The sequence below is a fragment of the Urocampus carinirostris genome, chromosome 14 (assembly GCF_059441175.1).
Source record: "Urocampus carinirostris isolate Australia breed hairy pipefish chromosome 14, RoL_Ucar_1.0, whole genome shotgun sequence".
Lineage (NCBI taxonomy): Eukaryota > Metazoa > Chordata > Actinopteri > Syngnathiformes > Syngnathidae > Urocampus > Urocampus carinirostris.
This window is the reverse complement of record NC_142362.1, coordinates 9,918,087-9,942,843: the sequence shown is the minus strand read 5'-3', so window position 1 is coordinate 9,942,843 and position 24,757 is coordinate 9,918,087. Positions and strand designations below refer to the sequence as shown.

The window sequence follows — 24,757 nt, the reverse complement described above, 5'->3', positions numbered from 1 at the left end:
GAGGTTTTTATTTTAAAATATGCACCATTTTTGGTGAGAGTCTATTTCATACACGCATGGAGAAGCAAAATATAAGCAGTGGCTGAGGTTGAAAACATCCCATCTAGAATAAAATTTAAAATGTCTTCTAATAATTATGTATGTTCCCGTCCCCGTATGATCACATTATCATCATATTTTGATGGACTATCTATAAACCACGGCACGGTAGGCTTGTGGTCGGCACGCAGCCCCATGTTGCTGTTGCTGAGGTTCAGGATTCAAGTCAAGCTGCCGCAGCCTCCGCATGTGAAGTTTGCATGTTCTCCCTGTGCCTGCGGGAGTTTCCTCCGGGCACTCCGGTTTCCTCCCACATTCCCCAAAATGCATGCCAGGTAAATTGGCCGGTCAAAATTGTCCCTAGGTGTGAATGAGTGAGTTGTCTCTGTGTGCCTTGCGACTGGCTGGCAACCAGTTCAGGGTGTCCCCTGCCTTCTGCCTAAAGCTACCTGGGATGGGCTCCAGCACCTCCACGACCCTATTGAGGATAAGTGGTGCAGATAATGGATGGATCTATACACCATTTCCTATTAAAAGAATTATGAATTGACATTGATTTAATGATTCTGAAATCTTATTTTCTTGGGAAATATCAGCTTGTGTTTGAGAACACAGAGGTAGAATATGTATTTATTCTTTGGTGACACTCCTGAACAGTGTTGAATGATCCTAAATCACTTTAAGTGAAATGAAAATAAGCTTTTAAACAGCCAGACACTCTGGGTGCCCAGACCCCCAAAATCATCTCCTGGGTATATGGACAAATATTTACTACAATGTGTTTCCAATCCAATTTTATTAGAATAGTTGAATGTTGAATTACATTTGTATGTGTTTCTAACTTGTTTCTTGACAGAGGTTACGATGAAGCTAGGAAATGATCTATTTTTGTGTAATCTTTTTTTCGGGTGGGGGTGGGTGGGCTTTTTTTGTGAGACAATTGATGCTTATTGCTTTTACTTTTGGAGCGGGAAAAAATCCCGTCGTTAACTTAATTGGGTTGCATTTGTGCATTTTGGATCCTGAAAATTGTATTTCCTTAAGAGGGAAAATATGTGGGGGAGAATGCTTACAGAGTGGGTCAAAGAAGTGTAATACTGTATAGTGGTGGAAATTACAGTACAGTATAACTGCAATTCATAAACGTGTGTAGTCAAACCAACCCTGGTCATATTTTTATTTTCAAAATAATAGATTGCCAACTCTTGTCAATATACACAATTGGCCTGTTAAAATGTCTAAAACACAGTATGGATTTTGCAATCCATCCATCGAATACTTAACCACTTAAATTCTGTCAATGTGTTCGTTTGTGTAATATGTTTAAACTGGTAGTAGCTTTATTTTGAAAGTTAAAAGGGGAAAAGTGGTATCCACTCAAGGCTAACTTGAAGGCGTCAGCTCCTTTCGGAGGAGGCCCCTTCTCGCCATCTGTAAACGGGCAAGCTGGCGTTCCATCCGATACCTTCAACATCTGTCGCCTCGAAGACAAAATCACAGTTTCCGTTACGAGAAACAGCCAAATGATGCTCGCCATTACAGAAATGACAAACGGGTAAGTTAAAAAGTCAATCTTCATCTCCCTGAGGTGTTTTTCAAGTTGGGAAGTTGACAGTTTTTTTTTCCTTGGGAAGGCGCGACAGTCCTGTAACGGAATTTTTTTTTCATTCGCCCGTGTATTGGAAAAAAGTCACACTTCACCCTCATAATTTAATCAAATTTTTGCGTAATATGTCAACAAAGCTTTAAAATAACTGCATCAGTTAGCCACATCGAATCAAAATATAACCATCGTAACTTGGCGTGCTCTCTAGCGCCTCCTGTGTTCTTTAGTTATTAGACCTTAACTCAAACAAAATTGACACTCCACAGAAAAACTGCTAATTTATCACCCCAAAACAAAGCTGCTATTAAGAGATGCTCTTGGTAAGAGCTGTGTTTCTCAACAATTTTTCAGGGTTCGAACGGGTGCTTGAAATCCTTGAAAATGCTTAAATTTTATTCTTGTGCTTTCAAGTATTGAAAAGTGCTTGAGTTTTGGATGAAGTGCTTGGCCATTTTTGAAATTGTTTCCATGATTCTTAAAAAGTCTGCTTGAAAAGGATGCCGATACAGGTCTGTGGAGGCTTTTCTTTGTGATTGCGTTTTACTTCCTTTGTGATTGACTGCATCTGGCATTATTTTGTATGACATTGCCCTATAAAGCGTCATCAGCCCCATTCAATGGTGTATGTAAATCACTAATATATTGGTGGCTCTGCGAGATACATAATTCACACTGGATTTTTTAACGGTACTGGAGAAATTGGAAAATTGGCTTTAAAAGCATTTAAATACCTGACTATAAGCCGCATGTGCCCACATTGAAACATGAGATATTTACAAAGAAAGACTGAACACAGAAAGAGTTTCAGCTTAAGCTTAAGCTGAAACTCTTAGCTCATTTTTTTTTGTAAAAAAATAATTTCTCTATGTACATGTTTATATGATAATTCCAGCATGAGTGCTTATGACTGAAAACAAAATTGTTTTTTAAAGCTACAGGCACCCAAAAACCTCACAAAAGGCTGGGAAAAAAAATGATAGAAAGAAAATTGCGATTTGGCCACTTTAAGTCTCAATAGTTTGTATTCTTCCTTGTGCTTTTTAGAACTTTTAGGCCTGTGAAAATAGTGATGCTGAATCACTGGGGGAAAATGATTTCTTAATTGTACAGAACTTTAACTTTCCTGAACTTATTGTGTACCCCGTGAAGTCTCTTCACATACCTCCATTTTATTATTTCCCTAGACAAGGATGTTGTCCTCATTTAAACTTTCTGTTTCACCCTGGTCATCCTGGAAGGGGGATTACCACTTGTGAGGCCCCTTCTCAGGGTTTCTCTTTTTCCTCACGCTGAGGTTTTGAGTTGTTCCTTGCCCGCATGTTGGTTTAAAATCAGGTAATTGTAATCCTGTGCAGTCCTTTGAGACATTTTTGTGATTAAGCGCTATATAAATAAATGTGACTTGACTTGACTTTCCGAAAATAGTTGAATACCACTAGAAGTGTCTTCACGTACCCCTATTTTATTATTATTTCCTAGACAAGGATGTTGTCCTCATTTTCCTTATTTAAACTTTCCTGAATTACAGACGCTCCCCTACGTATGACCATTCGACTTACATGAATCGGTAGATGCAAACATTTTTTGCAGGATGTCGAAAAATATCCGGACATTGCTGTGAGTTAGATTTTGTATTGTGTGCACCTTTTTCCGAGTAGAGGACAGTACTGTAGTGCTTCTATCTGCCGCGAGGTCACCCAGCATCCACCCCGAAGAATAATTCCGGCTTCTACTTCCTAGTTCGTATGTAAATATACAGTGCTACGTGTACTGAATCTTCACCGCGCTCAGAAATTTGATGTTTTTATTGTTTAATACCTCGTGCATCCATTCAATATGGTTGGTGTAAAGTGTAAAGAAGAGGCGAGCCGTTTCTTTTGAAATGGAAGTGGAATAAGAAAGCTTGATGCGGTTGAGAAAATGGTCGGAACGCTTTTTTCTGCCACTTTTTACCACTGAGGAGGACTTATCGAAGCGCATCTTCCAAAAGTAAGTTAAACTCAACTTTATTTATCTTTACAGAGCATATTATTTTATGAAATGTTTATTTTTTAGTACACAACAATACAAGTTACTTATTCAAGCCTTAAACATACTTATATAAACCTTAAACATACAAAATGTGGCATTGAAGCAACTTACGAACAAATTCAACTTACGAACGATCGTCCGGAATCATTCGTAAGTAGGTCAGCGTCTGTAGTTGTATACCCCTAGATATGTCTTCACGTACTTCTATTTTATAAATATATCCTAGACAAAGATGTGGTCCTCATTTAAAAATCACATACCCCACCCCCTCCTCTCCCACCCAGTGGTAATGGAATTGAGAGTCTTTGTTTTAATCGTGTTAAGTGGTCGTAAAAAGTTGTCCATGCATTCATAGCAGATCAGCCCACCCTCCCCTTTGCTGACAGTCCTCCCTGCTTTCTGCACCACTTCCTGTACGTTCGCTCCCTGAGGGACTATTTTGAGTCCTTACACCCTAACCCTGAGTGATGAGTCTGGCATTAATCGAGTTTTGTAAAGCAGGCTTTGCTTAAACGAAGAAATCTCTCTGCTTTTGGTAGTTTTCATATTTCGCCTCCGTGACATTGTTGATGCAACTTGAGCTCATCCCAGGCTTTTTCTTGGATGAGACCTTCTTTGGAAGAGCGCTGCTCTCGTGAGATGAAGCCATTACTTTGTTATGGTTAAATGTCCATTCCATGTATGTCTTGCATTCTTGCGATGTCCCTCATGACTTTATGTCAGGAGACGGTGGCAGAGAGTAACAGAGTTTCAAATTCTGTACAGCTCCTTTAAAATAATCGTGTTTTAAAAGACTTAAACGAACTACAAATAAAGACTTACGCCATAATTTGTACCGTAAATTCCGGACTATAGAGCGCACCTGATTATAAGCCGCACCCACCACATTTTAAGAGAAAAAACGATTTTGTACATACACAAGCCGCACCTGATTATAAGCCACATGCGCCCACATTTAAACATGTAACACAAACACAAAATTAACCCAAGTCCCGCGATTGAAACTAAATGTGGGGGTTTTTAAGGGTTATTGTTCTATCTTCGTTATTCATTATCCATTATCCGTTATCGGTCAGTTCATTATACGCTACAAAGCCTAGGAGCCGGGACACTTACTCTCAGCCAAAAGGCTAAGCTAAGGTCCTAGCCCTAAAGCCTTGTTGCGATCATTGCGAATGCACCGTTCCCGGAGGTACTGCAATACCGGGCCGATGCGTGGAGTGGACAGAGCAAGCTCTTATTCCATCTCCGGAATGCAAAAATCAAAAGGCCAAAAGGCCAAGCTAAGGACCTAGCATCAAAGCCCTGCTAAAAGGCCAAGCTAAATACCTAGCATCAAATGTCCTTCATTAAAGTTCACTGTCCAAAAATCACAGCCGGCAAAATGAACGGAAAATGATACCGGTACTTAAGGTTTGATGCAGACCTGCAGAGTACAGGTAACGTTGAAAGTAATCCAAGGAAAAAAGTGTATATTTCCAAAGGTAAGGGTGGGAAAAATATAGCAGATGAACACATTTACTCACGCAACTCCTTTTTCTTTAACCAACTTTTTACCCCCTCTTCTTTCCTTGTCTGTCCCTCACCTTTAGCGGTCCCCACTTAAACTCGGCACCCCGTGTTTGTTCCCCCCCTCACTTTCCGTTCCTTTGTGCAAAACATATCAGAATAAGTGTCTAAAATAAATACAAATAAATACATTACAAAAATATACAGTTGCAAATACATATTATACATGGGTTACACATATTTACAAAGAAATACGGTACACCGAGAGAGTTTTCAAAGCTTTAATAATAATAATATAGCTTTGACAGGGCAGTTAATGGTAGCAACACTCGAGCGCCGCTAGCAGCCGTAAGAAAAATTACATAAATTGGCCGCATCACTGAATAAGCCGCAGGGTTGAAAGTTAGGGAAAAAAGTAGCAGCTTATAGTCCAAAATTTACGGTAATTTGTTTAGTGCCTGGTTCAGGAACCTTTTTGACTTGAAAAGCCATGAATGAAAAATATTTAAAAATAAATATTCAGTAAAAACCACCACATATTTGAAGACAAAATTAAAATAAACAAAGCTGCTAAACCGTATATCCAGACTAAAGCTAATACTTCAGTGCATTTTGTTTCACTGTGTGACTTTTCAATGATTTCAAAGAATATATGAAATAATAATACAGTCAGTCTATGTGTCTCATATCAACAAGGATCTCACTTAAAATGGTTTCCCTCCCGCAGTTACTTATGATCATTGAAGTTCATTTTTACTGTGATTTGTTTGGTTTCAAAACAAGGTGCGACTGAGTTCTTTTATGAGATATTTTCAAAGAAAGACGGTACAGACGCTCCCCTACTTACGACCATTCGACTTACGAAAAACAGTAGATACAAAGATTTTTTTTCCGGGATGTCGAAAAATATCCAGACATTGCTGTAAGTTAGATTTTGTATTGTGTGCACCTTTTTCCGAGTAGAGGACAGCACTATAGTGCTTTTTTCCGCCGCTACCGGCGTGTGGCGGCGCTGTGAGAGGTCACCCAGCATCCACTCCGAAGAAGAAATCCGCTTCTAGTTCGTGTGTAAACATACTGTACTGAATCTCCAGAAATTTGACATTTTTATTGTTTAATATCTCGTGCATCCCCTTCAATATGGTTGGTGTAAAGAGTAAAGAAGAGGCAAGCTGTTTCTTTTGAAACGAAAGTGGAATAAAAAAAAGCTTCATTCAGTTGACAAAATGGTTGGATCACTTTTTTTTTTATCCACTCTACCACGGAGGTGGACCTCTTGTAGCCCATCTCCCAAAAGTAAGTTAAACTCAACTTTATCTTTATAGAGCATATTATTTTATGAAATGTTTATTTTTTTAGCACAAAAAGATACAGGTTCCTTATACAAGCCTTAAACATACTTATATAAACCTCAAACATACAAAATTCAGCACTGAAGCAACTTACAAACAAATTTAACTTACGAACGATCGTCCGGAACCTCTCGTTCGAAAGTAGGGGTAGCATCTGTACACAGAAAGAGTTTTAATAAGATCCAGTACCTTAACCCCTTAACGTTCCGACGACCCGCCGGTGGGCTGCCGGTCTTTTGATAATCAAACACGTGTCTTTTGTTTTAGGTTGTTGCTCCATGTTATTTGTTAATGGATAATGAATCTGGTGTGGCATATCCTGCAGTGGTAGTTTGTGAATAGATTAGCTGTAGCAGGGAGCGGGTTCTCCCCGACGCCACCTCAGTCGTTTCTCAAACCTGATAATAATCCATGGAGCACCCACTGGTGATCCCAAATTTCATTGCTGACTTCCTCAGAGTTCGATTTAATTAATTAATTTATTTTCAATGTAATGACCCGCTAAAAGCCAGCGATTGCTATGCTTCCTTGTTTGTTTTGGGAGGCAGCGCTCGCCTGCTGTTTGACTGACAGCAGACCCCAGCCTATAACAGTCGAGCACACAGTCACACCCACCTAACACTGAGCTCCCTAATCTGTCACTGCTGTCTATTGAAAACACAATGTGCGATACATTGATATCAATGACAATAAAGAAAATTAAATTAAATTAAAAATCCATGAAGAAATGAACCAGCAATAACCGAAGCCCCCAGTAGACAGGGGTATCTGTATATGTCATAATATAAGTGTGTTAATAGTAGTTTGGACATTTGCAGGACTTCTACTATACAAAACGTTAGCTAGTGTTATTTTCAGATTGTCGATTGATGATTGTGGCTTTTCTTACTTCCCTTGGATGCTTTTTTTCCACTTTATTCGATAGAATTAGCAGATTGGCCTACCTTCAATTTAACTTCAGCAAGCTTTTCGCACTTTCCAACACCACAAACACTCTCTACCTTCCTTCTCCTTCGTGCATTTTCACTCCATTCTTCTTTTCTGTGTTTTTGTGTGTTTTCTCACCCCTTTTCTCACAAAGACATGCCAGACACAAACTCACACATTGACTGGCAGCCCCATCAGGCACACACCACACGGACACACACAGAGGAAGTGATGTGGCTGTGAGATAGAAGTGGTTTTGTTTGCAGTGACAGCAAAAGGAACTTTTGCAACAACAAAATGATCCTTACTCTTATTTGACGTATCAAACTGGTAAGACATTTATTTTATGTCGTGTGCATTTATTTTTCTGTCAGAAGCAATTTCATTTATAACTTTACAGTGTTTATTTGTACTTACTAGTATGTGTGTCGTCACAGGGATTCATTTTCTCAAGAACAAAAAAATGTTGGTGTACTTTTGCTCTGAACTTGAATTAAAAACAAGCACTGTTGTCCCAATGTTGTCCACATAGTGGCAGTGAGGTAGTTTTAAATATCCATTCAACTTGTTTTTGCAGATTCCGATCTATTCATAATTTTTTCATCCAAAAAGGTGATTTTATTTGCATATTTCTGTCCAACACACGCTTTGCAGCTTTCTGATTTACTAATAGAAGGTTTTGTGAATTTTTGCTTACTTTAAGCATTTTTAGGTGTTTATGTTTGAGTTATTTATTACGGAAAAACTAATATGCTAAAATTTAAAATAAATAAACGCGAAGCAATTATTTGTGACTAAATAATTTGATATGACAATGGAATACCCTAAAAATGAAGTATATTGATTGAGGTCTGATTTTAATTTTCTATACATGATTTGTTTTACAGTATTTATTTAATTACTTATGCATATTTCAATGCTACCAAACACCTAGAATCTTCTCTAATTTACTACACTAGTTTATAGCAAGTTCTGAAATGTGCATTTTCTATGAAAACTACAAAAATCAGGAAAAGTTAAATTTTGTATTGAAAATGTTGATCGTTTCAAATAGGTTGATTGTTACAAATATTAAGCAGTTATATTCATACAAAATTTGTATCATACAGTTATTAACTATTGCTACTTTGTTGTTTGCGGTTATTTTTTAAGTAATAACCGTGTATGAGAACCAATTTCAACCTAAATGCTGCACTCTTAAAGGCTACTAGGTAAAAAAGTCCAAATCTTGAAATTGTCTTTATAAATTAGTAGTATTTCCAATGTTTGTCAGGTCTTTTATTCACTTTTTATTTTTGTATAAATTTTTATTTGATGTATGTATGTTCGGTTTTATTTTATTTTTACCTTATTTTTTGTTTTACAATTTTTTTACACATGTTTTTATTCCTTCATTAATCCGTTTTGATATTATATTTGTATTATTTTTCTATTCCATTGCTGATCATTTCTGTGCCATTCAAATATGTGAGTAGAGCATTTTACTATCAACATCTTCAATTTGTTGTAATAATAGACTTGTGTATTTAATTTTACTTTAATGGGATTATTTATGTAGTTTGATGTTTTTTCTTGCATAGGTCTGATTTGTTTTAATTTTTGATCATGTATTTTGTCTATTCATTATTGTATTCATTCATTTATTTGTTTGTTTGCCTGTTTTTATTTTGAAACGTTTTGGATGCATTTTAAATATGAGATCTGATCACTTTTTTTATTGATTATTTTTTCACACCATCTACATATTTATTTTTGAAGGGACGTTGCGTATTATTTGATCACAGGATGTTGCTGTGTTGTGTAGTGCACCCCAAAAATAAGTGTTAAAAGGCAAAAAGAAGAATACAAAGTACGGAGACCCGAATTGACAAAACACATCGATTTACCCAGCCTTTTTTAGGTCTTAGGTACCCATAGCAGCACGATGGCGGACAATTATGTCAGCCCTTTCTAGGTGGGATTCATCTCATCTCATCTCATTAGCTACACCGCTTATCCTCAGTAGGGTCGCGGGGGGGCTGGAGCCCATCCCAGCCATCTCCGGGCAGTGGGCAGGGGACACCCTGAACTGGTTGCCAGCCAATCGCAGGGCACACAGGGACAGACAACTCATTCGCTCATTCACACCTAGGGACAATTTGGACCGGCCAATTAAATTTCGCAACCTACAAGTATCTAAAGAAATGCACATTTATATGATAGTTAATGTATATTTCTTATTATTTAAATGAATAATAATTTATTTACATTAATGAAGTGCTAAATAATACACACTGTAGCTTATTAGGTAGTTTATTGGAATAATTTATTTGTGTATTGACTTTAACTTTTATTTAATTATTAATGTAGAGTTTTTTTGGTTTTTATGTACAGTATAGTTTTTGTTTTCTAATTTTTGATATCTTTTGAACACCTATTTATTTGTTTGTTTTGTTTTTGTTTGTTTATTGCAGTGGTTATACAGCCCGCCTCCACATTTGGTCCGGCCCCCTTAAATAATAAAAATAACTTGTTGTAATTGTAATAGGAACTCTTACCGCTAGACTCGGTGATAAAGATGACATTTGAAAAGACATTTAAGTTTCATCTTATTATCATGCTATCTGGGGTCACAGTACCAGAGACTAATGTTAATGTATTGTGCATTTTATTGTACTTTCTGGTACTGTGACTTAATATAGTGTGATAATGAAATACAGTCTACTGCCTTTTTGCAGGTCATCCATACCATTGGTAATCCAGTGCTCTGACAACCAAGGTGAACTTGGACCTGCCAACAATGTACACTGCACAAAAAAATATATTATTTTCATTTTTTTCTGTGAAGAACTCAGAGTGTTATTTGGTTATCATTTATTTCATAAATAGTGTTATTATTTATTTTCTGACATGTTTTGAGAAAAAGCCCTAGGGTGTTATTTGGTTATCATTTATTTCATAAAAAGTGTTCTCATTTATTTTCTGACTTTTGTTCTGTGAAGAATCCAGAAGGGTTATTTGATTAGGGCTTTCTGTAAAACAATATTGTTTTACATTTCGGCACTCCTGTAATCGCCAATCTTTTTCTGCTACAAACTTTTCAGAAAAAGGAAAAGTTATTAGGCCCTTACAGGTAACAGTTTGGGGACCGCTGATACATTGCATTTTGGTCCTCCATGGCAAAACAAACTGCCTCAGTCCACAACTTTATACAAGTGATCCATCAGCTCCATCTAGTGGATTTCTTCTCCACTCTCAATATCCCTTTGACTGTCAGAAATGTTTGGCTGCCAAGAAAATTTGGTCAAAAGTAAGATTCACAGCGATTGTTTTCATAAAATGTGCCACTACAACCGTTAGTCATGATTGCGGTACAAACCGACATTCTTGGTTTATTATATCCCTCAACAATAAGCTCTAAGTGAGTCTTAGGAGGTGAAAATACCACAGAAGCGAAGGTCAGACTGTTTTCACCCCTTCTTCTGCATTTCCCTTCTACCTGCAGAAGGCAGTCAAGGACAGAGTTAAAGGTGAGCAGGCGGTGCTACCACACCTCTGCACGTCCTTCCTCCAGACCGTGTGCCCTGGAGGTGTGTCAGTCAGATAAGGAGCCAGCACTACACAAGACTTAGCTTTTGATTCGGAGTAACTCAGAGCTTAGGCGCTTTCTTCGGCACATTTCTGGCGAAGGTGGTCTTGTGCTTTCTCCAAGAGAGGACAGACGGGAGATGAACTCTTTGAGACTAAAGGCGTTGACAAATTCAGGCTTGTACAGGCGTAGACAGGAGAGACCAGAGAGTGACTGTGTGATCGGGGATGGCTTCAGGTGCGTTATTGCGAAGCGTTTTCAATATTTTGTAAAAGTTTACTGAAGTCACTATTATAGTTCGTGTTTTTGGAAATCAGTTCTAAGTTGTAAACAATGTTGTGCAATCGGCTGCATATAAGGAAGGTTATGTGATCTTGGGGCTTGGCAATAAATCAAATTGACTTGATTAATTTATCATTTATGGAATGTAGAATTTGGAAGTTTGCAAAAGTGTGAAATCCATGGTAGGAATTTATGAGTTGAATTTGAGTACTTCAAAGCTGGTGCTAATTACTAAAGGGACAGTGTGAAGTATTTAACTCATCATTGTCATAAAATACGGAATTCATTAAAGTTACACTGTGTAATATTTGACCACTAGATGTCATTGCATTGTGTAGTGCAACCGAAAACGAGTGCCGCAAAGCACAAGGAAGGATACAAACGACGGAGACTCAAAGTGACCAGATTGTAGCATATTTCTTCTCATTTTTCTGCCCAGTCTTTCATGAATTTCGGGGTTTTGGGCATCAGTAGCAGCACAATGCCAGACAATCAAGTCAGATCCCTCTAGGTGAGGCTCTTGTTATGTTCAATAAATATATTTTCTAGACAATTTATTGACCTACGAGTATTTTTAAAATGCACGTTTGTTTGATAGTTTATGTACTTTGCGTAATTATTTTTCAATATTGTTTTTTTCTTTATTTTTTCCCGCTAGGAGGTTCTAACTAATAAACAATGTTGGTTTAAAGAAATAAAACAAGTAAAATACACTTCCCCTTTAAACAATTATTACTAACTAGATAAATGTGGCATTTAGGCAAGAAGTGATTTTTGTATGAGCTATGAGTGAAATATTTGATTGGAAATCAGTTATTCTTATCTGAACATTTTACACAAAACCAGTTTTAATCAATAGATTTCTTTAACTAGGTGTGCGTTGAATGGGCTTAAATGTTTGAATCCATTAAAAATCAGAACAATTCAGAGTGACTGCAAAAAATTGGTTTTATTTTTGGGCTGGATCACATATCGCCATATAATAATGTTAGACATTTCAGCCTCCATCATGTCTACACAATTTAGTTTTTTCTCCAATTTGAATTTCCAAGAAGCGGATTATGCTAATCCTATTGGCGATTGCTTGTCTGCCCAGATTTTGTACAGATTTAAACCCCAAAAATAAAGACTAACTTGGTCTTTTGTCTCTATCTATAGTCCTTTGTCTTGTCCTTTGGACTTTACCTACATTTTCTATCAGACTGTGATTTGGCTTTGTCTTCCGGGGAAAATGTATTGATCAGGCAATGCCTTTGCATGGGAACGCATTTCATTCCTTGAAGATGAGTAGGATGTGCGCAGCATGTGGAATTGTGGAATGACCCTACATCAATATCAGTCCTTCCCCCCCTCAAGTGTTTGCAGGAATGTTGCAATTTGAAGAATGTAGACGGAAAGAGGGGGGCTCTGTCTTAAGAGGTGTCCCCGGTCAAGTTAAGGAAACTTTGATTGGTGCCTGTGTACAATACAGCCTGTTGAAGCCCACACGTAACATTGGTGACTTGAAACACTAGTATTTTCTCAAAGATGTTATGTTTTTGTTTACTTTGAGTTGCACTTTGTGTTCTTTGCTACCCGTTGACTTAAGTGGATCTGGAGATAGTGCGAGTCAAAGTGGGCGAGTGTGTATCCGTTTGGGAGGGTGTTCGTATGTTCAGTTGTACGCTTACTAAGCAGCGCACTCATTGTTGCCATGGTTTCTGTTGACACTGTCCATGTTTATATTATCAAGGCGTGTGACACACTTTTCAGCCTGTGTCTACTTGCATGGTAATATTATGAGTTCCCATAATTTTGATCAGAATTTTACCGGTCGGTCAAATCTTGGCTTTCATTTTAGTAGGGAGCTGTGGATTCAATAAATGAAAAGTTTAATTGTGGTTGTATTTTCTAATGGACGAATGCTGCTGATTTAGTGCAAAATTCTCAAACATGCTTTTGTTTGTTTTTCGAGGAAAAAAGTAAACATTTCACCTTGTTTTATGGTTATAGATACTGTAGCTGTTACAGTGTTCATTTTACCTCTGAAAAGTAATGGGTCCCGGGGTCTCGCATGCTCAAAAATCTATGGGTCCCAACAGAGATCTATGGGTCCCCAAAATTTAGTGTTATCGAGGTTGATATTGTAAATCGTCGACAAATATATAAATCTATATATTCATTCAGTTTTAATCATCACACTTAATTGGTAATACAAAGCAGTTATCACTTCAGATTTTTCAGTTCAGAAAAATATTGTACATTATACAAAATAATTTTGCTGAAATATTAGTCTATATATTCATGCAGTTTTGATCACTTCAGATTTTTCAGTTCATATATTCTTCGCGGTTTGCTCTCCCGCCACAGTAGCCTAGATGGTAAGGCGCCCGCTTTGAGACTGGGAGGTCGCTGGTTCGCGCCTCGGCCGAGTCATACCTAAGACTTATAACATTGGTAAAATGGCGGCGCCCTCTGTTGGCTGCGGCTGCATCGGCTCGCTACAACGGGTCAGGTGTATCGACATTTCGTTCTGTGTACATTGTTACACAGAATGACAATACAAAGGAAATTAGTATTATTATTATTATTAATGCCTTCTCAAGGTCCAATTGCAGCAACGGAATTTCCATAGCTAATTTGTGGTTTTAATTGTCGTTGTGCCGATCCAATGTGCTTTTCTGAAAGTTTTTATGCAATCCAGTTTTTTTGTCACGCTGGGCACACGCATCACAGAACAGTGATTAGTATTCTTTTGTTTATCTTTCGTCGAATTGTTCGCTTCAAAACACGTGTTTTCCTTGCCTTCGCTGAAGAATTTCTCCGCCGTTTTTTCGTGCCGGAATTATTGCCGTTGTTACCACTTTCTGTATTATGTTTCGACTTATTACCGACACTGAAGAAATTACCAATTTTTTGTTGATTTGCACCTAATACCAGGTCGGTGGTTCGCGCCCCGGCCGAGTCATTCCTAAGACTTAAAAAGTGGTCGGCGGCGCCCTCTGTTGGCTGCGGCTGCATCGGCTCGCTACAACGGGTCAGGTGCAATCGACATTTCGTTCTGTGTACATTGTTACACAGAATGACAATACAAGGAAATTATTATTATTATTATTATTATTTTTACGGAGGCATACTTCTCTTTCACTCGACAACCACCAAAACAATGACGTCATCTCGAAGCAACGAGATCTCGTTTGCCGAGATCGGCGCGAGACCAAAACATCAATGGCGGATCTGCCTGACGAAAAGTTTGGAGTGCGGTAAATCTGTTCAAAAAAAAGTAATCGGGTAAAAATGACAATTTGGTGTCAAAAAGGTTGCGTCCCGGGGACGCACGTTAATTTGACACAATGCGTCCCCAGCAAAAATGATGCGTCTAGGACGCAGGGACGCGGGCAAACGAGAACACTGCTGTTATTATATTATTATTTTTAATTCTGCTCATGTAGCCTATGTTCTTTATTTAAGTCCAGGACTTACCGCATACATAACTTTCAACATTTCACGGCCGTATCTCATCAGTCATTTTGTTTCAACTAATAAGGTTAATGCGTCATGATTGTTGGTACATCCTTTCCAGCTATGTGATCGGGCCAAATGTTACAAATATATTTACCTCTTTATACTAAGTTTTGTGCACAGACTACATTTTTGTCTTAACTAAACATATAACTTTAAACCTAAAAGCTGCCACAAACTTCACACATGTTTCTTGCTCTTAGCCAGTTAATCAAAATATGAAAAATAAAACTATACTGTGTGTTTCTGTTTTTTAGTATCACATAAGCTATTTTATTTTTCCGCTGAAAATGAGCATTGTCTTCTACGTCAGAAACTTGCCTCATACTTACGCTGAAAACACGTGTCGTCTTTTTTGCCCTAAAACACAGTCTCTTTCAGTAATATATCCGCATTGTTATGTAAATTGCAAAAAACTGACTGGCTTATTTTCTAGAAAATGCAACATGCTTTATGTCTGTGTTTTATTACAAAATATGTTGACGTTCACAGTTAAATATATACACTGGAATATAAGCGCTCGTCTGGGGATCAATATATCGCAGGTTCGAATCTCGGCTCCTCCGTGTTACATGTGGAAGTGTCCTTGGGTAAGACACTGAACCCCTAATGCCCCCAATAAGCAGGTTAGCGCCGTACATGGCTGCACGGCCGCTATTGGTAAATGGGAAGCACATTGTAAAGCACTTTGGGAAGTCTTCATTGACTTGAAAAGCGCTATATAAATGCAGATCATTTCATTTCATCTTACTTTTTCAGCAAAGCTGTTTGGGGCAGAACAAATTAGGTAATATTGACGGTGGAGGGGCTTAGTACTAAGGAGGTATGTCATGCTTGTCCCTGTGTTTTTTTTTTTTTGCTGTTGTTGTTTCTATTTGTTGTGTAGCAAGAAAATGGGTCAAGTAAAAAGAGGCCTGCTTTAAATACAGTCCACACGCCAACCCAAACCCCAAGAAAGATGAAAAAAACAAGAGTTTATTCAAGCACTTCTAATAAAGTACTTGCAAGTGCTCCATGAACAAGCTGACTGAGGCTGTAATGATAAAAAAGCCAGGAGATGGCGTCCGCGAGTAAAAAAGTTCCAAATTCTGCACAACTCCTTTAACGTCCAATTGTCAAACTTGTCAAACCGGTATCAGTTAAATAAATAATACTACTTTTCCGCCAACTACAGCAGTTTTGTCCCAGTCCTCCCAAGTGTGTTCCTTCTGCTGACAATCATGCAGGTGTCCCTGTGGATCCCTGAAAAGTCTTAAAAGGCTTTGAATTCATTATTCTAAAAATAAGGCTTCAATTGGCATTAAAAAGTCTTAATATTGTAAACACAATAATAGGATTTATATTTATATTAACATTTATCAATTGTGCTTTTTAATAATTCACCGATTTACTTTCGTAGCAACATTGCGTTACCACAATAACGGAACTATAAAAGGTGATGTGATTTCAGTCAGGCCTTTCAGAGCAGACGCATGTCTTAGGTCCACCCACAATACATATAGCAACTTCGGACAGATGCATTTAATTTGGACCATGGGAAAGTATCAATTTAAGGAGTAGTGGCTGTCCGACAAACGTTTTTCGCCGTGGCTCAAAGCTGTGCCAGGTAATGTGTACAAAGCATGATGTATGCGTGCAAGAAATGTTTGTGTTTGGTTGTGTTTTGTTTCAATTATGAGGGTTTTTTTTGGTAACTTGGCCTTAAATTTGATTCTAAAAGGCATTAAATAAGTCTTAAAAAGTCTTAAATTTAACTTGCCTTAAACTGTAGGAACCCTGTCATGGAATGCTTCTTAAGTAGTTCTGTCAGTAGGACCATACACTTTATAAAGGGTACTTTAATAATGCTCTTATCAGTCTGCTGGAGTTCTGATGTACAGTTATAGTCGGGGCAACAAAAGCAAGATATAACTGGCATAAGATAACGTGGTTACAGTAATCGATCAGATGCAGTTTCATTTGCATTCTTTTCTTAAAGGACCATGAAAATAGTAGCTGTTTTGTAGAATAAAATAAACAATCTACCACCTGTCGTTGAAATTTCAAGTTCGCAATTCCAATGAGATGGTCATCAGATTATTTTTAGAATTAATAAATCCAAAGTGGAATTTTAATTTCCTCCCTTGTCCCAGATGTCTAATCCAGTTGATGGACAATTCAAGAATGACAGATGAATAGATACAAAAAGGGATTTTATGACCTAATGTATTGTATTTTGTAGTTCTAATACTGTGGCACAGTTGGGAAACTTTTATTTTGTAGGCTCTTCCAATAATAATCTTCCCTGTAATGGGGGGTGCACTTTGCATCATTGTGTCTGTGACTGCAATCAGGAGGAAGGGTTGTGTGTTTCCTCCTCCGACTGATTAGATTCGGCCGTCTTTCCATAGACCAAATTGGGACTAGTGACTCAGTTTTCTACTTTCATTAATGTTTTGGAAGGTTAATGATAACTTTGTGTTTGATCTTGTGAAGTCTTTCCTTTGATTTTGCTGCGCTTATAGACACAAACTTTTGGTACTTAAAGTAAAAGTTTACACCCATTGGAGCTTATAGAAAACTCTTGGATTGTTTTGCCTTGAAGTACTTGAACATAATATATAGGGTTCATTCGTATTAGAGCATTGAGTCTTACAAGTGAAAACAAATGCAGCTGTGAGAACTGATGATATATGATGTATGTACAGAGACCCAACCCTCCCACCAGTCTCACACACATACACTCACTCACAAAAGCAGCTGCCAGCACCTAGTTTGGAGATTAGGGTTCACTAGGTGTCTATTTGCAGAGAGATGGCATCATGTTAAAGACGAGAGAACTTGACTAAAGATGCCGTTTACAAGCAACAAAAATCGCACGGCTATTTGCTTACATCTGTAAAGTTTACAGAGTAAAGGACACAAAAACAAATCCAATTCAATCAGATCAGGGAATGTCTTCAGGGTGGTTGATCCAGCTGTTTGAGACTTTTTGTTATTAAGGGCTATAAAAAATAATATGACTTGAGTTTTAAGTGAAATGATTTATTTGAATTAACATGAATTATGTTACATGTTTTCTTTAAACAAATTAGAAAATGATAGTCTTCTTTTGTATTTTATAATTGTATTATATTGTACGTTATTCAACTTATTCATTTGAAACAAAAGTGCAAAGGACAATATTTTCCTCATAGATTAGCAAAGATACTTTTCCTGTTATCGATTATGTTTAAACTTAGAATGTAGCAAAGAAGTGTTCTGCTGGTTCGAGAGCGTTCTCCAGTCATGTCTTCGCTGTCGTTAATTACTGATAACCCCCATAATTTGCTAGGCTAGGCTTTTGAAGAAACAAACACTTGCGAATTATAATTATAAGACTGGATGGTGACAAAAATAAGGTTTACCTCAGAAAACATGTTAGGCCTGGCAGTCAGGGAAGGGAGAGACTGGGAATTGAATTAAAACCTAGAAAATTCTCCGGCTAAAAGAAGTTGAAGTTGGTTGTCAGACCATTAATAGCGTATGCTAAATCCTATTTGTCTCATTTCAGGACGGACACATGGATGGAAACCCTGAATGTAGATTTTTTTTTTTTAAATGTGATGCTCAGAAGTGTACTCAATTCTCAAAATATTTGATCGTTTCCTCCCTATTAGGAAATCACACGTCTGTGAGTGTGTTAATGCGTATAACAGCTAAATGTGTGGCTTCTCAGCATGCAGGCGTCAGGGTTGGCTCTTTATTTCAGTAACCTGTCCAAGAATAGACAGCAAGATCGACTGGCAGGAGACTGCCTTTGTGTGTGAGTGTGTGCGTGCTTGCCTGTGCCTGACTGGAAAAAAAAAGTAAACGTGTTGATGTCGGACACAAGGAATGGGGGGGTGTGTACTCGTCTGCAGGAGAGGGAGAGACTACACCCATCACAGTCTGATGAGTGGGTCAGTCCCCTCTGTCGCTTTTCGGATTACCGCTCCAAATGACGCCAGGATTTCCTAACTGAAATCTTTGAAGCCTCAAAGCGCAAAGATGACCAGCCGTGCCCTACCGCCTTCCATACCCGAAGACGGGGAGGTCTTGGAATATAGGCCACACAGGGAGATGAATGGTTACCATCAGAGGTTTCAGGATGGCGCAGAAGAAGAAGTCCCTGTGTCCAAGTCCCAGAGGCGGAAGAGTGATGTCAAAGTTTATAAGGAGTTTTGTGATTTTTATGCTCGCTAGTAAGTATACAGAGGACATGATGGTAGTTTTCATCCTTAAGAAATAAGGTGAAATGTGTTACAGACACCCAAAAACTATTATGTTGATTATCCATAAGGAAAGAAGAAAAGTTATTGGTTGATTCCATGTTTGACAACACATAATCACACCTCAAATTAAGAATAACAACTATCAAAATTATATTTTGTTGACGGACATGCAGTTGACTGTGATACCAGTGTTGAAATATTGACTGGTTTATTTGATGTGGGTGCTGGGCACATTTTGGCGTCAAATGAGCTCATACACTGCCGGTCAATTTGTTTATTTGAGATTTATTCGAAGTGTGAAAAATTATATATATATATAAACCTTCTAAATCATATTGGGTTTTTTAAAATACTGCTGCTAAATGTTTTTGCACTTATTTTCATTGCACTATTGTTTACACCACACTATTCTTCTTGATTTCTTCTTCATTTTGTTGTAATGTTGATAATAATGATTATTGTTATTATTATAATTATTATTATTATTAACTTAGGCCAATTTTTCCAAGCACCTTGGTGTAATTATATATATATCCATATATTTTGCCTAGTCAACCTGATAGTCACCCTGGAGTGCCATGTCCAATCTCGTTGCATACAATGTTTCAGGACGTTGATATCAATGACAATAAAGACAATTCGAATTCGAATTTATTTATCTGTTTATGCAGAGATAGCTTAAGACTCTGCACAATATAGCACAGAGACTATGCTATTTTTGTGCCAAGGGGAGAAGTGATTACGCAAAACAAAAAATGCCAGCTGATATCCTGAGTATGTGACCATGAATGCCATGAAGGCTAAATATATAAGCTATATTTACTGCTTGAGAACATGATGTCACCAGTAAATGTTTGGAAGTAAAGATTTACTGTGTTTCGATTTAGGGTTTTTTCTCGATTGTTAAAAAATAGCAAATAGTTGTTTAGGTTATAGGTAGTTTGAACCAAAAGCAAAAATATCAGCAAGCACTGGAACGTTCTAAAGTAGGGTTTTCTTTGTTTTTGGTATCTAATTAAACTATGCTCAGGTAGAACTGAATTTAAGCGTTGTTTTGTGTACCAATGTATGGATGAATGCATATGACTCCCTCTTGATTATTATTGTCATGAAAATCAGAGTGGTTGACATTACAACTGCATAAATTGACGTGACAAACTGTTTATAAACATAAACTATGCGAGCGACGTTGACAATTGTTGACCTTGTTGCACTCTCGTCCTCGTTTGACCGCCTGAAGTAGTTCTGCCAAATTAGGAAAGGATTAGTGTCCTACTTGTAAAATATTAGGGTTTTGCAACAGAGTTTGATAGTGTTGTTTTGAAGATAGTCTATTCTGCAATGTGGCAGTGGTAAAATACAAGGTGGAAATGCCAAAGAGACATATCACTTCCTGTCACTAATCCTGTAAGGCAGGGCTGACTGTACATGTTATATTAGGCCGGATTGTATAGAATATGCACGAAAATTGAGCTTATTATTTGTACTTGTTTTCTTGTTACTCCGTTTTGCTTTTGCAGCTGTCTGTGAATGATACTGTTATTTACATTAATAAGATCTTAGGGGGACACCCATCGAACAAAATCCCCAAATCCATCAATGGAACCTTTCTCGAAAGCATACTTAAATTGATGAATTAGTACTTTGTGTTTTAATAAACTGTCTTATTTAAAAGGTGGAATAAAAATTAGATTACATCAGTAATGTTTTCATTAAAACACATTTTTTCACACTTATTATAGCTTTCAAACTCCCGGTAAATCTCCTCCACACCCAATATGTGACAAGAGCGTGTTCTAACATTGCCCTGGAAATAGGCCTCACCTTCTTTTCATGGTCCAGTTATAACATGATGTTGTTGCGATAGGTCATGTCTATTTATTTTCCCTTTTGCTTTAGATTCCTTTAACTGCCTTGATTTATTCTTTAATCTGCTCACATCAACATTTTTCTTAGTATATTTTCCATAAATCACATTAGGAGGAAAGACTTATGATTGGGCTTTTGTTGAGTTACAGTATTTTTGTTTAACAAGCGGTATCACTGCTAGCACTGTTATTAGTCTATGATCCTGAAGTAAATGTTTATTTTTATGTCACAATAATAACCTAATTCAAAATATCCCCTATGTGTCAAATCCTTTAGCAACATGGCCAATGCCCTGGCCAATGCCATGTGTGAGCGCTGCAAGAGCGGCTTCGCCCCAGCAGAGAAGATCGTAAACAGTAACGGAGAACTTTACCACGAGCAGTGCTTTGTGTGCGCTCAGTGTTTCCAACAGTTCCCTGAGGGACTCTTCTATGAGGTAAAGCTACTTGTTTTTTTTCCATATGTTAAATTCCAGATTGGCTCAATCCATGACATTTCATTTTGTAAACAGGCTGCAGCTTCCAGTAGGTCTGAAGGTGTAGCGTTACATTTACTCAAATCAAACTTTAGTTTAGACGGAAGATATTGATAATATTTTTTTTAGTGCAGAATTGCATTTTCAGAGGATACGGACAGTAAACCGATCGGGCTTTTTTAATAGATAGATAGATAGATAGATAGATAGATACTTTGTTCATCCCCGAAGGGAAATTCACATTTCCAGCAGCATCCCTGAGCTGAGAACAATCGAGAACAATCGAAAATAACACGGGAGCTGCTGGAGTGGCTGCCATTCGTGACGGCGCCGGAAGAAAAGATTCAATTTGAATCATGTACAAACAAACAAACAATTGAATCATGTACAAACAAACAAACAAACAAAATATTCATGTTTCAATAAGTGGAGTGTTAATGCCACAGGCATTAAGATTGCCAACAATCAATTATCCTAAAAATGCTAGCAAATCATATTGAGTTGCATTGTTCACATTTTAAAATTATATCTGTGGCCTACATGTGAAAGGCTTTAAGATTCAAAACAAGTGTTTTCTCTTAGTACCACAAAGATAAAAAATGAAGGATAAGTTGAATTGACTAAACACACCAACATTTATATTTAATGTATTCATAAATTATGCCGCAATAGATTTCTGTAAAATTGTATGTTTCGGACGTTTTCAGACCTTGCAGTGAGAAAAAACATCTCATTTATTTGTCTATTTCTTTACTCATTCTTTTTATCCATCCATCCATTCATTCAATTATTAAATAATTTTTTTACCTGTCCGCCAAAATTGTTGAAATAGCCAGCAACCCTGATCGCAACCTACTGATTGGTGCATTTCTAATAATAGGTGAATTGATGACTTTCATATTATTTTGATTACAGTAATAACATATAATTCGAGTTACAGTCAACCTTTATTTTTGTTATGTACAAATATGTATGTAACATTGTTTACAAAAAGGTTGGTGAGCTCTGCATAAGATAATTAAACAAAAAGGTTTAAATCTTAGTGTAACACTGCATAACTTGTATGTGTTTACAGTTTGAAGACAGGAAATACTGTGAACATGACTTCCAGATGCTCTTTGCTCCATGCTGCCACCAGTGTGGTAAGTATAGAAATGTTATTCAAGAGAACAAAATTGGTCAAAAGGTTGTCAGATACCAAAGTTAGAAAGAATACGTAAGGATGCATGATAGCTGTTTTTCCTGCCGATAACGAAAACGGGGAAAAATCCTCTGGATACCAATTTCTCTATAGTCAATTCAGCCAACTTTTTTAAAAATAGAAACTATAAGCTTCTGATCATGCATTTAAAGCTATTGTTATAGGGATTTTTATATCAAGGAAATTTCTCTTTTGTGCCTTTTGAAAATTAAAGATTACTGATAAAGCCATAAGTAAATATTGCATTATTTATGTGATCATATTTCAATATATGTGTTTGTTTTCAGTAGGTTCAGTCAGGTTCTCTAAAATACATGCATTATTTTATATAAATTCAAGAATCGATCAGTCTGGCCCTCGGCTTGTAACCAATTTTTTCGTAACTTTGTTGATTTTTTTTAAAACTGCATGCTATATTTATCTGAAATATAAAAATACATGAAAAATCACACACAAACACCTACTACAATCTGACTAAAAAAATCAAAAAAAAATAAACAATACAAAACTTACTGTATTCACATCAGTGCTGCATACACCTGAGCTATGCGACTGGTCAGTGGCGAGCTCTCCGGTGCCAAATGCACATTACAGATCTCAGAGAGGAGACACAACCCAAGTTATACAACTACTTCTATTGAAAACCCAAATACTTCTTTACACGAGTACCTCGAAACACAAGAATTTTGATGTGAGTTTTGTTTGGAAACTAAATCTTGCTCGTCATACGAAGGATAATGCAGGTCGCGAGCAATCCCAGAGGTTACACCTCAAGAGCGCTCACCGCCAGCATCTGCTGGTCCCAGTTTGCACATGCAAACTAATACGGGTACAATAAATTGGGCTGTACATTTTTTTTCTGTCTATGCTCATTTAAAGTAACAGTAACTTTAATTTTACGTGCTTACGTATCATTAAGTCTCTTGATCTCATATCTGTCAACCTCTGAATTTCTCCCATTATTAATGATTGCAATTCCCCTGATTAAGCGATACTCAACCTAACAAACACAACAAGGCACCTATTTACTCACAGCAAAACAGGCTGTATAGACTACTCCAACAATATTCGCAATCTATGATTACATTGTCCTCTGTTACTAGAAACCGAAATGATCCGGATTAGAGCCAAATGGGCAAGACAAGATCGGTTTCACAAAAACTGTTTTCCATTTCCTGTACAAAAATTGTTATACGGCTTACATAATTTGAAATGATCTAAAAACACAGAATACAGGGGTAATGTATAAGTTAACAGGTATGCGATCTTCGTCACTTCTCCAAACCAAACCCTGAAGATGTGTTTTATGGCTATTTAATGTTAACTTGGATGCTTTAGGAAGAACAAAAACGGACCAATAAGTTTTAATCATTTCATTCAGGTAAAATTCATTTATTACATGCGTAATTTGAGCTACGAGCACGATCCTGGAACAAATTAAGCTTGTATGAAGAGGTACCACTTTGTACTGTAATTAGGAACATGAATTCCTAGAATAAGTGTTTCACCAAGTGACTAATTTTTTGGTCAGTAACTGTGATGTCATGTTTTGCTATTAATGGTCTGATAACTATTGGCCTGATAATTATAGTGCATCCCTTAAAAAAGACTCAGGTTGATGATGTGTTCCTGTTATAGGTGAATTCATCATTGGCCGCGTTATCAAGGCTATGAACAACAGTTGGCACCCTGAATGTTTCTGTTGTGACATCTGCCAGGCCGTCCTCGCTGATGTCGGATTTGTTAAGAATGCTGGCCGGTCAGTTTTACCTTTATAATAACCGACTCTTGAAATTGAAGTTCATAATTTCAATGTTTAACCCTTTATCAGGCACCTGTGCCGCCCGTGCCACAACAGAGAGAAAGCTCGTGGTCTGGGCAAGTACATTTGCCAAAAGTGTCACGCCATCATTGAGGAGCAGCCACTTCTGTTCAAGAATGACCCTTACCACCCGGACCACTTCAACTGTAACAACTGTGGGTAAGGATCAAGAACGTAAGCACTCAAGCTAGAATCAGTTGCACTGACCTGTTCCAGAAAGAACAGAAAGAAAGAGGCACTACATGTGACACAAATTTGCTAGTTCTCTTTGACTGAACGATCTGCTGGCGAAACAAGTAGATTTTACACAAAAATGCAAATATCGGACTAATTTACAGACTCT

The 24,757-nt window shown here is 37.4% G+C and overlaps 1 protein-coding gene and 1 pseudogene across 6 annotated transcripts in view; one reads left to right on the top strand and one right to left on the bottom strand.

Moving 5' to 3' along the window:
* The first annotated feature begins 1,445 nt into the window (after positions 1 to 1,445).
* Positions 1,446 to 24,757, top strand: part of lims2 (LIM and senescent cell antigen-like domains 2) — a 36,632-nt gene continuing 13,320 nt past the window's right edge. For 2 of the 6 annotated variants that reach the window (XM_088352793.1, XM_088352792.1), the window contains exons 1-5: positions 11,046 to 11,269; positions 21,193 to 21,352; positions 22,467 to 22,533; positions 24,231 to 24,351; positions 24,424 to 24,573. In XM_088352793.1, coding sequence (XP_088208919.1) covers positions 11,172 to 11,269; positions 21,193 to 21,352; positions 22,467 to 22,533; positions 24,231 to 24,351; positions 24,424 to 24,573 — 596 coding nt within the window. In that variant the 5' untranslated portion in view covers positions 11,046 to 11,171. Of the gene's footprint in view, positions 1,595 to 7,682; positions 7,795 to 11,045; positions 11,270 to 18,490; positions 19,018 to 21,192; positions 21,353 to 22,466; positions 22,534 to 24,230; positions 24,352 to 24,423; positions 24,574 to 24,757 lie in introns of those variants that run through there. The other 4 variants (XM_088352794.1, XM_088352795.1, XM_088352790.1 and 1 more) reach the window with 4 other exon arrangements.
* LOC148352605 (U2 spliceosomal RNA) lies at positions 4,847 to 4,963 on the bottom strand (annotated as a pseudogene).